This window comes from Onthophagus taurus, chromosome 2 (assembly GCF_036711975.1).
Source record: "Onthophagus taurus isolate NC chromosome 2, IU_Otau_3.0, whole genome shotgun sequence".
Lineage (NCBI taxonomy): Eukaryota > Metazoa > Arthropoda > Insecta > Coleoptera > Scarabaeidae > Onthophagus > Onthophagus taurus.
In genome coordinates, this window is record NC_091967.1 from 30,526,697 (window position 1) to 30,543,698 (window position 17,002).

The 17,002-nt window shown below is 33.7% G+C and overlaps 2 protein-coding genes across 2 annotated transcripts; both read right to left on the reverse strand.

The window, feature by feature from the left end:
- Window positions 1–1,547: 1,547 nt before the first annotated feature.
- Window positions 1,548–5,614, reverse strand: LOC139432742 (uncharacterized). Its single transcript, XM_071201510.1, has 2 exons — window positions 3,721–5,614; window positions 1,548–3,604 (listed from the first exon to the last, which is right to left on the reverse strand). The coding sequence occupies exons 1-2, from the start codon at window positions 5,612–5,614 to the stop codon at window positions 1,548–1,550; spliced, it is 3,951 nt and encodes a 1,316-aa protein (XP_071057611.1).
- A 9,484-nt stretch (window positions 5,615–15,098) lies between these two features.
- LOC111420750 (uncharacterized) lies at window positions 15,099–15,689 on the reverse strand. Its single transcript, XM_023053786.2, has one exon. The coding sequence runs from the start codon at window positions 15,687–15,689 to the stop codon at window positions 15,099–15,101; it is 591 nt and encodes a 196-aa protein (XP_022909554.1).
- Between the last annotated feature and the right edge of the window lie 1,313 nt (window positions 15,690–17,002).

The following is a 17,002-nucleotide window of genomic DNA, read 5'->3' on the forward strand; positions in this document are numbered from 1 at the left end:
CCCTTTCGCCCCGTTTTGAACTTAATCTTCGCCCCTTTCAAAAACTCCTCATACCCCATCCCCAAGCTTTCCCCTTCCAAGTTCTTCTCCCACATCTGCCTCATTATCTTTTCCTCCTCCATTTCCCTTGGCACACCAAATACCACAATCTTCGGGTCTAGCTTCCTCGTCTCCCTTATAGACCACCCTGCCCTCTTCCCCATCTCCTCCTTTATCAGGTCTACGTCCCTCTTGGACTCCCCCTCTACCAACACCCTATTTCCCTTCGTTCCCCACACCGCATTTACCCTTAGATCCCCCTCTTTTCCCTTTAATCCTTCCATCACCTCCGCCTTCAAATCCCTTCCCTCACCGTCTTCCTTCCCTTCCCCTCTCTGATCTTCAATAACTATCACCCTTCCTTTAGCACGTCTTCTATCTTTCCCTACAACCCCCGCGTAGTTTCTGCCCAACAACCCCCCTTCCTCATATCTTTCCTTCCCGGTAATCAAGTTTTTCATCTCCTCCATCCTTTTCCCCATTTCCATCTCCAACCGCCCCCACATCTCTCTCATTCTCTCCCCCTCTCCCATCCTGCCCCTCTCTCTCTCCTCCAGCTCTCTGTTCTTAATTTCCAAATTCAAAACCAAGTCCTCCATTCTCGCGAATGCTCCTAATACCTCTTGTATAACTCCTTTCTGGTTGTCCGTCAACCCCTCCATCAAGGTCTTCTCCAGCCTCCTCCTCTCCTCCCTCGCCATCTCCCATCCTCCACAGTGTTCTCCTCCATCGCCTTTCTCTTTCCGTCCCCTTTTTACGAACTTCAAAATAATTTCCAGCTATTTCTCTTGCTCACTTTGCTTATAACGATTTTTTCCCCAAACCTCTAGGCCTTACCGTTATCGAGATACAGCCGCTCCGTACGCTTAACGGGACACCTGTATATATTTTTAGTGTTTCACATTTTTATAACAATCCACGTTTCACACTTTTGTAACTTTTACTAAGAATTTAATTTTCATCGTTCAATTTAACTTAACTTTTATAACAATTTAAATTTAACTTTTTCAATTTGACTTTAAAAAAAATTTTAAAAAAAAAAACTTTCAAAACTTTTTCAATTTTTATAAAAAACTTTTCAATTTTTTACGTACATCTTCTTTAACAACAAATTTCATCATTAAATAAATCTTATTAAGACTCTTTTTCTCGTCGATGTTAATTATCAGAAAATTATATTTTATTACAATTTTATTAATGACAATCATATTGACTTTTTCATATTATTTATATTTTTCGTTAATCATTTTTTTTATTATAAAAATACAGTAGTCGTAGCCCACTTTTTCAAATTAGTTTTTTTTTTAATATTTTGATTCACAACAACTTGCGCCCGGTGAAATCAGCCTTTTGATGGTAGAAATCTACTTTTCTGACATCCAATAGGCTGATTCTCATCACAAGTAAGCATTTGCCCAACTCAAGGTTTTATGGTCTCTTAATTAAAACATTGGGCAAATAATAACATGATAAATTCGTCTAATATTTAAGTCACAAAACAATAACTCTTACATCTCAACATTATAACGAGATAACGAATCGACGTTGCCACACATTTTTCCAGGCTTATAAACTACCGTAAAATCTAACGTTTGTAAAGAAAGCGCCCATCTTAATAGTCTAGCGTTTTTATTACTCATTTGTTTTAACCAAGTCAGAGGACAATGATCTGTTACAATAATAAAATGAGTTAAATATAGATACGGTTTTAATTTATTCACTGCCCAAACTAATGCAGCACATTCTAACTCACTTGCACTGTAAGCTTGTTCTCTCTCAGTTAGCTTTTTGCTTAAGTACAGTACAGGGTATTCTTTATTGTCGTCATCACGTTGGGATAAAGTAACTCCCATTCCTCGTTTTGAACAATCAGTTTGTACTATAAATTTTCTTTTATAATTGGGAGCTTTTAACACTTTACTACTAGTTAATTCTTGTTTTAAATTATTAAATGCGTTTTCCTTCTGTTCATCCCATTCAACCTTGTTTTTGGCTCCTTTTCGTAAAGCGTCTGTTAAAGGACTAACAATTTCTGCATAATTTGGTATGTAATGGTTATAATATCCAGTTATCCCTAAAAAGATTCTAATATCTTTTTTTGTTACCGGTCGTCGAAATTCTTTTATTGCAGCTACTTTTGCTTCAGATGGAGTTCTATAACCTTGTCCTATTTTATGTCCTAGATAAACAACTTGAGCTTTTCCCCACTCACATTTCTTTGCCTTTATTGTAAGACCTGCCTTATGCATAGCTGTAAACACAAGTCGCAAATGTTTCAAATGATCTTTCCATGTCATTGAATGTATTGCTATATCATCTAAATAAGGTTCGGCAAATTCGTTATAACCTTCCAAAATTTTATCCATTAATCTTTGAAAAGAAAATGGAGCGGATTGAAGTCCGAATGGCAAAGTTACTGGTTCAAATACTCCTCGATGAGTTATAAAAGCTGCATATTTACTTGCACGCTCAGTCATTCCAATTTGCCAGTAAGCTCGTACAACATCTATAAGACTTAAATATTTTGCGTTACTACACCGTTCCACACAAGCTTCTATGTTAGGTATTGGGTGTTGTTGAGGTATGGAAATAGCATTTAAAGCCCGATAATCTATTACTGGTCTTGGTTCTTTACCTTCTATTTCTATTATAATCATCGGCGACGAATATGGACTGTCACTTGGTTTAATTACGCCTAAGTTAAGCATTTTATCTATTTCTTCATCTATGATTTCTCGTACTCTCGGAGATTGTGAATACGGTTTGGTTCTGATAATCCTTTCTTCTTTCAAAGCAATATCATGTTGAATCAAATTGGTTCTACCAGGGCGATTTGAAAATAACCCAGGAAATTCTCCAATTAAATTCTCCAAATCCATTCTTTGCTCTTCTGTAAATTCTCCAATTCCCTTTGATTGTTGTAAAACTTCTGTAGCCAGTAAAGTTGCTTCCTCTTTCTTTTCCAATTTATATATATTCATTTCTGTTTCTTCTTCCCCCGAAGATGTTACGTACATCGCAACTATTTCAGGTTTTTCATAATATGGTTTCAATAAATTTACATGTATAAGGGTTTGCTTTCTTCTTCCAGTTAGTTCTTCTAATATGTAATTGGTATCTGATATTTTCCTTACTACTTTCTTTGGACCTTCCCATTGCATTTGTAATTTATTCGTTCTAGCTGGCTGATATATCATCACTTTATCCCCTTCTTTGTAAATAATTTCCTTTGCTTTTTTATCATAATATTTCTTTGATTTATTCTGTGCTTCTTTCATACTAATTTCTACAATTTCTTGCATGTTTTTCAATCGTTCAAGTAATTTCAATACATAACTAACTACTGGTTCATTAGTATCTCTGCCATTCCATAAGGCTTTTAACATACTTAATGGAGATCTAATTTGCCTTCCATAACATAACTCCGCAGGACTGAAACCATGTGCCGCATGTGGTGCACTTCTTACGGCAAATAATGCTTGATCAAAGTACTCGTCCCACTGTTTTCCATGTTCGTAACTCAAAGCTCTGAGTATTCTTTTAAACACTCCATGAAATCTCTCTACTGCAATTGACTGAGGATGGTATGCAGAGCTGTGGATTATTTTATTTTATTCTTGACATCTTTATTTAGTTGTCTCCACCAGTAATTTTGTTTTATTCTTGCAACCGTCTTTTTACATCCTAAATGGCCCATCCACATATTATCATGCGCAATATCCATTATCTTCCCTCGTAGACTTGTTGGTACCACTACTTGTTCATAGTGTCTTCCTAATTTGTCTACAAATCTTCGGTGCAATATTCCATTTAAGATTTTAAATTTAACACCATTTTTGTCCTCTTTAATCTCTGCTTTATCATAGTATTCTTTCAACGTAGGGTCTCCTCCCTGCAACAACCTCAGTTTATTAGGATTTAACTTTGTTATATCATCATAATCAGTTTTTCCTTTAGGAATTATCAACATTTCTTCCAAAACACTTTCTTCCTTCTTTTGTTTATCCTTTTCATTTACTTTATTTTCCTGTTCTCTTAATTCTTTATGCTTTTCATTTTTCTGATTTTGTTCTACTGGAATACTTTGTTGTTCTAATTTTAATTTTTTTGATTTTGATCGGGTTAATGCAAATACATTTTGTACATTATCCACATTACTGAACATTTCCCACGTTCTATTTGACAATAGATACGAGTATCCGTTTGGCAAATTACTTGTAACTGCAGCTTCTGTTTCAAGTTCTCCTATTTCTGGTAAATTTAATTTTACTACAGCCACTTGTAAAGCCACACTTTCTTCATTCAGTACTCCTCTAACATGTACATATTTCCCAGAATAATGTTCTGTTTTGACAATGTTTTTATGTACTACATCATAACTCGCAGCACTGTCTCTCAAAATGTTTACTTCCTTACCATTTATTTCCCCTTTTAAAGTATATGGAGCAAATAATTCTTGAACTTCTTTCTTAGTATTTAAGGTAGCTACTACTTGCTTATTTTCTTTGCTTTCTTTGAAATTAGGACATTCTTTTGATCCTTTAAAATGACCTATTCCTCCGCAAGCATAACATTTAAATGGTCTTCGTTTATCAAAACTTCTCTTATCTCCTTTCCTTTCGCTTTCTGTTTCCATATTGGAAGGATTATTCTGATTCGTTTCCCTTTGTGTTGATGTTTTATGTTCCTGCTTAAATTTATTATATCCATTTCTATCATTAATAGGACCCCTCTTCGAAATGTAAACATCTGCTTGTTCCGCTGCTTCTTCAATTGATTTTGTTTTATTGTGATCTTCAACCCAAAATCTCATTTCAGATGGTATTGAACTGTAAAACTTTTCTAAACATATTAATTGTATTAATTTATTTATATCACTGCATATCCCTTCGCATTTAATCCATTCTTTAAAATTATTCTTCAATTGATAAGCAAATTCAGCATAAGTCTGATCAAATTTCTTTTTACTATATCTAAATTTGGCCCTAAAGACCTCAGAAGTTAACTGATATTTTTTTAATAAACTGGCTCTAACTTTATCATAATCCTTCGCATCTTCTTCGCTTAATCTAGCCACAACTTCATTTGCGGCCGGTGACAATACACTGGTCAATCTCAGTGGCCATGTTTCTTTCCCGCAGTTTAATTGAATACAAACCCGTTCAAAGTTGATCAGGAATAAACTCATATCACCGTTATCTTTAAATGGTTGTAAATACTTATTCATATTAAAACTATTGATATTAGAATTACTAAAATTAGAATTCTCAGAAATACCTTGCACTCTAAACTGTGCAAGTTTTACTTCAGTATCTAACTTAGCAATCTCTAATCTTTCAATTCTCTCTTTTTCTTCTTTTTCTTTTTTTTCTATTTCAATCTTTTCTAATCTACCCTTTTGAGGATTTTCAGTCCAAGTCATTATTTCTATTTTAACCTCATCTACAGTGTAGTTAGAATTTATTATTTCTTTAATTATTTCTAATTTTCTTTTCTTTTCAGGTAATTCAAATAACTGTGAAATATATTTTAACTCATGCACCGTGAAAATACTAAATTCAGCCTCAGAACTCATTTTATTTTTGATACAGACTAATAACGTAACCTTTTATTTCAATTAATAGTAAAATTAATACAATTTCTTTACAGTTAGATTAAACTGATCCAACTTACAAAATAATAGCAATTGGTTGTTTATTTGTTATAAAAACTCTTTCAATGAGACCACAAAATCTCAAGTGAAAACAAATGCTACTTACTATTTGTAATTCCTGTTGAATTTCTATCTTTTCTAATTTGAACTACGTTTCTGCTTTCGGTCGTTGTTGCCCTTTGAGCTTCGCTTCTCCTTCCGGTTGCTGTCGTCACGTGAGCTTTGCTTCTCCTTTAGGACGCTGTTATCCCGTGATCTTTGCTTCTCCTTCCGGTTGCTGCAGCTTCTTTTAATATTAGTATATATTTTTTATTATTTTTTAATTCTTATTAGCTTTCGGCTGATGATAGAACGTTGATTCCGAAACCGGTTCCGATTTATATATTACAATAAAGCAAGTTAGAAGTTTTTATGTTTTTGAATTTTTTTTTCTTCTGTAATTCGAGAACGGATGGAGATATCGAGATGCGGTTTTCACTAATATTTAGCAAATTTTAATTAAATTTTAAATAATACCATTCCATTTAACTTTTTTTCAAAAATCACAAAAATATGTAATCGCTGTAGATAACGCCCTCAAGCTTATTTGTTTTAAACCAAACGGTCTTACTGAAAATATCTTTTAAGGGGTAACACAACTGTAGAATTTAAATTTATACATTTAAATTTGTACACAATATTACATTATTACACTGATTATATACCAATCAGGAACACTCCGTAACTACATACAGCATTTGAATCATCTTAGAATAGCATCAGCACGTGTACACGAAGGACGTGAATATTTCGTAGACTAAAAACGCGAGTTCTATTGTGTAGTGTTTTGAATCGATTTTTCTCAAATTATTTGTAGTTGAAGTGATTTCTAGTATTACAATGAGTGACAAAAAAGTGTACACGGGCAAAAACTGATGTCAACACTTTAAATGCGTTTTTCTCGAAACACGATTTTTTAAAACTTTTCTTACAACTCCTACACGCGTGCAGCAGAACGTCTCCAATTTTACACGATTTTCGGGATAGACTCCAGCCCCGCCATTTTGTATTATTTCTGTATTATACATTTTTTTGTGCTCTTCAATGCATGCTTAAGAACATATATAGTATTATTCTCCTAAAACTGTATCTTCTATTAATAACAAAATGACAAAGAAGCGCTTTATTTTAGATTTCTACAGTGGTTTTACCCCTTAAAAGAGCATAAAATGCTCTTTCAAACAAGACCAAAAATATTCAAATCGGTTGAATGGTCCAGGAGAATTGTATTGGTGAGAACCAATACAATTCAGCAATATCGCTAATTTTTCTTCATCAGATTTATCATTTTTATCCGATACCGTCAAAAAGATTTCCAAACGTTATAGGAAATTTTTAAAGTTTTCTGGCACATTTTCCATAAATGACATCCCCATCGGTCGCTTAAACATCATGTCTGTCATGTCGTTTTTTCTATTTTATTTTATTTCTTTTTTCTAACCTCACTTTTAGGTTTTTGTTTTCATCGTGCCCCTTCTTGTCGCTTTATTTCTTCTTTCCTTATGACTCACTAACACTTCGCAGCGCCATGTGTTATGATTTTGGTATTAATGAGACCATGGAATTAGACTTAGAAGTTTAGTTTCAATACTTTTTTCACACAAATCGTTACAATCAACTCAGCCACATCCATGTGTGTCTTTTCTCGTTAGATGCAACTTACTTCATATCTTTTAGCAGCAATGTTCATAAAATATTGAAAATTTTGATGTTTTTCAAATGGTTTCTTCTTACGGTTTTTAAATGGAGCACCTGTATATTATGTGCTGATTGAATTGCCCATCGCGTTAATTTTAATTTATGCAAAGTATATCATATGTCCAATTTTAGTAGTTTTCGAGATATTTACAATTTAAAGAAAAATATGTGATATAATTTACCTAATTCCATTATGAAAATTAAATTTTATCTACGACTGCTTGGATAAGTCATCATTACCGCACTCATTTGAGGTGATTTGAGTTACGTAATGAAGTTCATTACCGCACTGGTTTCATTACGTAACGCAATTTACTAATTTTGTTTAACTCACGTAATTTGCAAAACTCACCCGCTTCACTCGTTCGTGTTGGAAAATACTACGTTCGTCAGACAAAATTAATGTTCTCATATCTAGTTACGTAACTAACTGTTGTCATTATTATTAGTAATATTGCATTACTAATTAAAGTACTGATTTACAATTGAGAGACAAACAAAAAAAGAAAGAAGAAAAATTATCTACAATAATGGGATATTTTATTACAAATTCTTCTTAAAATTCTAAATATCAGGAAAACTACTATATGACATAGTTATCATTAATTAAAGGAAACTTGCTAGGCAATAGCAAGCGAAACTATAGGGAATATCGAAAAGCTAAATCATGACACTCATTAAGAACACATCATTCTACCACCAGTTTAAATTTGAGAAAAAAAAATCGCAAAGTGGATAAAGTTGCCGGGACCCTCAAAAATCGGGTACTTTTTTCATTTACCTCGCGATAAGAAGAAAACAGTGGAGCCGAAAATTTTTAAATTCACGCATGTTTAGTAATTAAACAAATTTTAACGTAATTTTTGTTTTTTATCCAGCGGTTGCAAAGATATCGACCTCGAAAGTGAGGGGCCTTGAGTGAGGAACAAAAGTTACATTTTTGTTTCTTAGCTTTTTATTACAATTTTCAGTTATTTTACTTTCGTTATTACCAATTATAATATTCATTTACATATACGTATTAATTTACATGTTTCGTTAGATCAAAGATATAACTTATTGAGATAATGCCAAATAATAACCTTGAGGAACAAATTCAACGAAAATGTTACTAACTTGAATAGACAATGGGTAAAGTTGATAGTATTTATGTTCTATTAATGATTGAATTACCCAATTATTTCGTTAATTTTCAATGTTGATTAAAATTTTGTTTCAGAATTTTTCATAATTATAAAAATACTTAAAAAAATTATTTTTCAGCAAAATACTGAAAAGACTGATGATATTAGTATCCCCTCAACCATTGTCGCTCAGCTGCTCAGGAGACAGGTAATGGACGTAAACGTTCTCTGCGAAAATATTATTAAGAATGGGTTAGGTTGCATCTTAGCCCATTCTGTTGGACCAAGTGGAAAAAAACTTCAAACAATTGCATTCTCCGATATGTACTTAAGAAGATCTCCTCGGCACACTATTTTGTGTGTTGTTCCCGCTCGTACTCTGCCAGCTTGGAAGACGGAATACCTTAAGTGGTGTTCAACCGTAAACGGCAACGGTATTGGTGGCGCTGCAAATATTCACATTTTAAACGCAGCGAAATTATTTCGAACATTTGAGAAGAGGAGACAAGTTTTGAATAAATGGAAGTCAAACGGGGGAGTATTAATTATGAGCTACGAAATGTATAGAACCATCGTAATATGTGCCGATGACGATGACTTCAAGATCTATGCCCGTCACTGCTTAGTCGATCCAGGACCAGACGTTATAATTTGCGACAATGGACACCGCATCGCGAATCGAAACTCTACTATTTTTAAGGTATTGGGTGACGTTCGAACCAGGAAGCGAATTGTTCTAAGCGACAAACCGCATGAAAGAAATCGGGCAGATTACTGGCCTATGATCGAATTTGCCAGACCAGAATATCTACCCGATTTTGTGGAAACAGAATAATCATTTAGGCGTCCTGGTAGAAGATAAAAATTCCATGCGATGTAATGAACTCCCCTTTTATATATAAATTGATCTGTATAATGATCATCAGCCTATGATGGAATTTATCAGACTAGAATTTCTATCCGATTTTGTGGAAACTGAATGAAAAAGAACCATTTAAGCACCTTTAATGTGAATATAGTAGTACCGGAGACACGTTACTGGAATCATGTATAATTATAAAAAACTTTTCCTTCCTTTTTTCTAATTTGCACATTTCGATGATATTTTTCTTTAGTGCCGATATCGCTGTTATACCAATATCAGGATGAGACTTCTATTTTAAAACCACAATTCCTAATAAGTGTTGACTAAATAATTGTTTCTTAGTGGAAAAGAGTCAATATATTCGAAATATATTACAATTAAAATCTGAAAATATGTTTTATAACATTTTCTATATAATGAAAACGTTGAATGATGTTACGTTTCTTCAATGTTATCAGCCAGAAAATATTAACAATACACCCAGTTCTGAAGAGTTCATCTAAAAATCGTAATATAATAATGTAAAGGGAGAAATTAAAATTTGTTTGCACGTTTTATTAAAAAGTATTAATAAAAGTATTGCACAAAATAATTCATAGAAAACAAACTAAATAATAAAAAAAATCATTTGATGTTTTGAAACTACTGTTACTACTGAATTTGTAACTCCTATTACAAATAAAATATTTTATTCTTAGTCATTGTCTGTTTGTCATATTGCATTCCTGTTATTTTTTGTTGTAGATGACATTGCGTAAAGGCCATCGAAAATTAGGAGAAAAAACCTTACCGCATAATGGATTTTGTTCAATATCAGAGTAAAGAACTGTTCATGTCAAATACTAAACTATAAATGGAAACAAAGCGTTTTTAGCATAATATTGGGAATCCCCCACTACGGCATTGAAAATTGAAACCTTTTTTGTCAGAGTAGTGTTACATAAAAAAAGATCGTGAACATCAGAACTGGGTGTACATGAAAAGAAAAGTTAATTAAAAGCAACAAGTTAAATGTATTCTTTAAAATTTATAATTACTGTGTTTATCTTAATTTTTGTCTTTTCCACACAAAATCTACAATCTGAGTTTTCCTGACGATGTCCGCTAACAAAAGGCTGTCATCAATAAACGCAAGTTATTTTATTTATTAACCGTCTTTTGTCAATTACTAATTTCTTGTTGATTCTTGACCATCATAAAGTAAAGCGTTTTTTCCTACTATGTGCACATTATGAGGTCGAAAGTGGTGATTCAACATAACATGGCAATGTTATGCAGAAATGTCGTCCATACTTAAAACATACAATTGGCTGAACAATTTCTGTCAATGGACCATGATCAGCGATGATAGTTCGCGAAAAAGATTATTGAATAACTAGAACCACTTGGCAGAACAGAGAACGAATTTATGTCGAAGAACGTCAACACTGTCTCCTAAATTTGCAGCTCAGAGTTACTAGGTTAGTAAATTATTCTTTTTTTATTTCTCCATTTTCATCAATGTGCATTTTAGATTTAAATAAATATTTTGGTTCATTTACTATTGTTGAGAGACTCTGTAATATAAAAAAAATAAAAATATACGTATATTATGTATATATTCTATTTAAGGTTAAACAAAGCAAGCGACAAAAGGTACCATTAAAGAATGACCTTTACAACTCATATTTTGTTATCTTAATATTCCATGGTGTTAAAAAGTTCTTGTAAAATATTCAGAGGGGTTGTGAATTTCATCCCCTTAGAGGACGCTAGTGAAGCTTAAGGTATACTAGAAAATAAGGTGTAATAAGGTAGTAATTCAGACTGATACGAATATCTGATCCATATCCATATATTGTATCCAAATCGATACAATATCATTGATAATCATCATTTTTGGAAAAACGAAAAGGAAAACATATTTAAAATATTTTGATCGACATTGTATGTCATTCCGAAATTCTACATAAATTATCTTTTGACGTACCTTGTAAACCTAAATTTGAATTATTTTTGGAATAATCCAAGTTGCCAGAACTTAGTCGCTATGCATTTTGATAAAAAAATTGAAGAACCGACGCTTAAAAAAAAATAACAAACAATCAGAGTTGAAACGTAGAAGGCAAGGTAGAAAAAAGAGACTAAAAACAAGAACATAACCCGAGTGAAGGAGAAGAAGGAGTAACTTAATGTGAGTTTAAATATAAAAAAACTAGAATTCGTGAACCTTTAAAACATTAACTGAGACAATAATCAGGATACAAAAAGAAATAATAAAATTAAAATGACCGGTTTGAAATTGGACACCTAGCGCAAGCGTGTGAAATCACCGAGGATTTAAATTGAGATAGAGGAGGCGTACATAGAAACCATTGTTTGAAGGAGAAACAAATTACTTCTAATTAAGATGAGTCTTTAATTCATTTTTTTTTTTGGTTCATTATCAAACTAAATTTTTTGATAATTTAATTTTGATTTAGGATATTCAGTCCGAGTTAACAACATCACATGATATAAAATTTAAGCCCGTATTAATAATTAAACAATTTATTAAGTTTTTATTTTTTTTATTTTTTTTTTTTAATTAAATTGGTCTTTTGAACTGAATCCACAATTGAACCCTGAAAAGAACTTTAATTCATCGATATATATATTTCTTCCATAATCAGTACCAATACAACACATACAAATTTTCATATTCTTCAGTTTACTTATAGCCAAAATAAGAAATAAAATGTAAATTTTTGGCTCAACTTTGATCGCTCATAGCTCGAAAACAAAAAAGTTACGGCCCTATGTTTATATAAAAAACTTCGTAGTAAAGTTTCCCGATTAAAATCTAAACCAGCCTGTGTAAAAATTTAATGTAATTTTTCATACTAGCCGAAAAACAGTATTCAGGAACATATTTTTATGTAACGGATACCCCCGCCCCGTATTAGTCCGTTTTATCGAGATTTTACTGTGTTTTAATTTGAAAGTATTAACGCTTTAAATTATGTAGACGAGGAAAGAAAATCTTGCATTGCTTAATCTTAAATAGAATAATATGCATAATACATATATGGATAATTTTATTTTTTTCTATTATTATAGAATTATAGAGCTTCTGAACATGACTAATCCTTAGTCGAAACATGTAAGGCCCAACAAAACATGTAAGTTGTGTATTTTCTTTGGATATTGTAAATATTCATAACTCTTTATATTTTGTCCCTCTAAAGCTTTACTTACAGCGCCTTACCAAATCTGTAGATGCATATTGCCAGAGTGTTGTTGTTTCTAAATGATTGTAAATGCAGTATCCAGCAAAATTATGGAACATATTCAATAAAATTATAACATTCTATATTTAACTTAATTGAGCAATAATAATTATAATACAATAGCGCAACAACAAATTTTTAAAAATAACAATAAACATGTACTGCGCTTAACTTAACAATTAATAATTTATCAATAAATAAATCACAAATTCAATCTCATCTTTCTTCAAGGTTAACACTATCGTAAACTAATACATTTGTCTGAATATCAATTCTTTGTTAAAGTTACGTCCAATCAAAGTAGGTAATAATTACTCTTTAATAATATTCCTTATTTTTCTTTTTTAGGGGAAAGGCTACAAAATCGTCGAACATTTTCTTTGCTACCATATCCCTTACATACTATATAGATTTTGAGCAAAAAGTATTTTGGTTTAAGGTAAGTCCGCCTATTGCTGTTGATTACAGTAAACTTCTAATTCCTCAACATGTTACTTTACAGTTGCCGTAACGATGATAATCTCGTACAAAAATCAAGATTTCTACCACAGATGTCATCTAAGACCATTGCCGCCAAGTAAAGGATTTGATACCCGAAAGGTTGGTAGCCTGTTAATAGATCATTGTTCGCCAAATAGTCAGCAACACTCTGTTTTATTTGTCGTCCGTTGAGTAAACATACTGTATAAGGTTATCCAACTCCCTATGGGAGAGAATAAGCCTTGCTGTGGCGTCATTGGAAGAATTGACATTTCTATGTTTTTATTTATACAGTGAATTTCACTTAAGATGCAATACACAAAAATATATTTCCATAGAAACCAGGGCGTACTTTCTTCCACACAAAATGCAACATGTTAATATAATTTGACATTACAGTAAAACCTCGATATAGTTCAATAAGAATATACAATAATTTAGCGCTGAACAGCAAATAAAACTAGACTAACACTAGCATTAGAACTAACACTAGACCGAGAACTAGAAATATTCCGTTTAGCCGTACCTCTCTTAAGACGGTTGGTAGGTGATAAGTACCGCTAGTTAGCATAAAATATCACTATGCTGCATATTTTTATTGAACTAAAACTAGAACTAACACTAGACCTAGAACTAGAAACATTCGGGTTTCTAGTTCTAGGTGCGTCTCTTAAAACGGCCGAAAAGGACCTTACCTTTTCCAAGCAAGGGCTAAACCCGAAACTTTCTAGTTCTAGGTGTAGTGTTAGTTCTAGTTTTAATTATTATGCAGCGCAAGACCAAGAATTAGAATCATTCGGATTTAGCCGTTTTAAGAGACGTGCGGCTAAACCCAAATGATTCTAGTTCTAGGTATAATGTGAGTTCTACGTAGTAACAGTGTAAAGCTAGTGTAAAACTAGAACTAACACAAGAAATAGAACCAGAATCATTCGGGTTTAGCCGTCTTGAGAGACGTGCTGCTAAACCCGAATGTTTCTAGTTCTAAGTCGAGTTAGTGTTAGTTCTAGTTTTAATTGTTATTCAGCGTTAGATTGTGGTATATTATTATGGAACGAAAAGTAGAACTAAAATTAATTTTCCTGTCGGGAAATTAATGTTTTTTTAAAAAAAAGTTTTATTTATTACAAAAGGATAAGGTCTTTCATCTCTTTAGATGGAAGGACGCAGCCAAGGGTATTGGCGATATCCTTCTTCCGTATCTTCTGAGGGTTGCTTGGTAATCTTCCAGTTTCCTTGGTACTTCCGGTACAACTTAAAAATATTATTGGTAGTCCCAGCACGATTTTATGTTATACCCATTGAAGTTCGTCTAATTCTCTTGATCAGTTTGGCAAATTGTTTTCTGTTCGGTTTCACTTTTCCCATTGGAATTCTTGTAGTTGGATGTCTTCTTGTTTCCAATGTGTGTATTTCTTCTTTTAAGTCCTGATGTTTTATGGAATATAGTTGGAATTCTCGGTTCGGAACGAATTTCGATTGGGTTCGTAAAACTTCCTGTTTCCATGATATTTCACATTCTTCGGTTGATTGGGTTAGATGATTACCCTTGATTTTTCTATTTGCTTCTCGGTCGTCACACTTAAGATTGAGGTATTCTTCTCCAGGACTTGTCAAGATCTATTCACTCTTGGAAATGGATTGAATGCGTTTTATATTTATGTTTAATTTGATTTAGATTTACTAAATTATTATATTTAATAATTGAAACTAGTTTGTATCATATTCACTTATATATTTTAAAACTCTAGTCACACTCACATTACTACAAGTATCTCTTAATCTATATATATATCTAATTTCGGCAACTAAACCTACAACATCCCCTTCCATAATGCAGGGTGCGGCAGAGAGGACGGACTGTTTTAAAAAAATCATAAAATCGTTAATTTTTACTCAAAAACAAATTTATTGATGGAATCATGTTCGCAAGGAAATAGCATTTGAGACAGTCAAGTGTGGAAAATCACATCAGTCATGTGGTGGCCGAAATCGGTGATGCAGTGCTGGAGGCGTTCTCGGAAGTTCGCGTAGGCTCTCTGCAACATCGCTCTCTCAACTTGGGCGACTTCCACGCGAATTGCCTCCTTCAATTCGTCCAGAGTTCGGGGTTTGTTCTCGTATACTCTAGCCTTGAGGTGTCCCCATAAGAAAAAATCGCATAAGGATAAATCTGGGGACCGAGGAGACCAATGAACATCGCCAAACCTGGAAATAAGGCGACCAGGGAAAAGAGGGCGAATAACGTCCATTGATGCTCTGGCTGTGTGGGCGGTCGCCCCATCCCGTTGGAACCACACATGTCGGATTGGAACACGTCGCCGTCGTAATTCATGGAAAAAGAAGGTGGTGATCATTTCGACGTAGCGCTTTGAGTTCACGGTAACAGCACGACCATTTCCGTCTTCGAAGAAATAAGGGCCAATGATGCGAGTTTGCGATACAGCACACCAAACCGTAACTTTTGGGCTTTGCAGCGGTCTTTCGTGTAACTGTTGCGGATTTTCATTAGCCCAATAACGGCAATTCTGCTGGTTAACCATGCCGTTAAGGTGAAAGTGGGCTTCGTCACTCATGAACAAAATGAGGTTCTCATTTTGATCGATCAGTGCTTCCATCTCACGTGCGAAGTTCATTCGTTGTGCATAATCTCCGGGCACTTTAACTTTTGCACAATGGACAATTTGTAGGGGTGAAAGTGGAGATCCATACGCAAAATTCGCCTTACCGCACGATCACTGAGGCGAAGTGCAGCACCATGTTTCCGACCAGATCGAGTCGGACTGAGAAGAAAGGCTTGTCGAACGCGTTCAACATTTTCAGGAGATCGAACTGTTCGCGGAGCTCCTCTTGCTCTTCTGTTGATCAGTTCACCACGAGTGCGAAGTGATTCAACCCAACGAAGGAGGTGTTTCGAGAGGGAACAGCTCTATTCCGATTAATGTTGAAGTGGCGACGAAACTCACGCTGTACGACCTTGACTGACTCATTATTTCGGACGAAACTATCATAGGCGAAAACGCGGTGCTCTACCGTCCAAGGCTCCATGGCGTCAACTGGTAAAAAAATGCTAGGAACTCGCGTGTCAAACGACACCCTCCCCACCTCTCTCGTCCTAAGAGGGGGAGAGTACTACCCATCTCAAAAACGTCCGTCCTCTCTGCCACACCCTGTACTTCCTTAATGGTTATCTATAACTACTATTAATACATTACATAATCACGCAACCTATTAGGGATTTTTCACTCTCTTGTCTCTTCTGTGTTAGTTATTATAACTTTATTCATTTTTTCACCAATCTCCCGCTCATCCCGACTAACAAGCTCTTTATTATTTGTAAATTCAGGTTTATTCATAGATTTTCTCAAAAAGCTACTATTTCTTCTATATTCTTGATTATTTTCATCTCGTACCACATACGATCTGTGATACTCCAATCTCCTTTCAACTTGTGCTGGAATCCATTCACCTCTTTCCTTTCTAATTGTTACAAAATCTCGTTCACTAAATTCAGATCTATCCTTACCATTTTTTATCTCATTTTTATTTTCCTTTAGTTTTAGTTGCTTGTTAAGCCTAGGAATAATCTTCTGGACATCAATATTTATGCCGCTGACAATCCTATATTTATGTTTGGCGTGTTTCTATTCTAATAAACTAATATATTGTAAATCTGTTGATTTCTTTAGCATATTTTTGGCTATATTTTTGACCGCTTTTTCCGCTGATCCATTTCATTTAGGATAATGTGGACTGCTTGTTTGAATTTGAAAATTCCACTCCTTTGCTCGCAAATTATTGACATATTATCTGATATTATAGTATCAGATCATCATTTGGTATTTCATGGTATGAA

Excerpts from the sequence above, each read along its gene's own strand:
- LOC139432742 (XM_071201510.1), bottom strand. The coding sequence starts at position 5,614 with ATGAGTTCTGAGGCTGAATTTAGTATTTTCACGGTGCATGAGTTAAAA. Across the intron at positions 3,605-3,720 it reads GTGGATGGGCCATTTAGGAT|TAGAGAGATTTCATGGAGTG; the intron begins GTAAAAAGACGG and ends AGTCAATTGCAG.
- LOC111420750 (XM_023053786.2), bottom strand. The coding sequence starts at position 15,689 with ATGGTTAACCAGCAGAATTGCCGTTATTGGGCTAATGAAAATCCGCAA.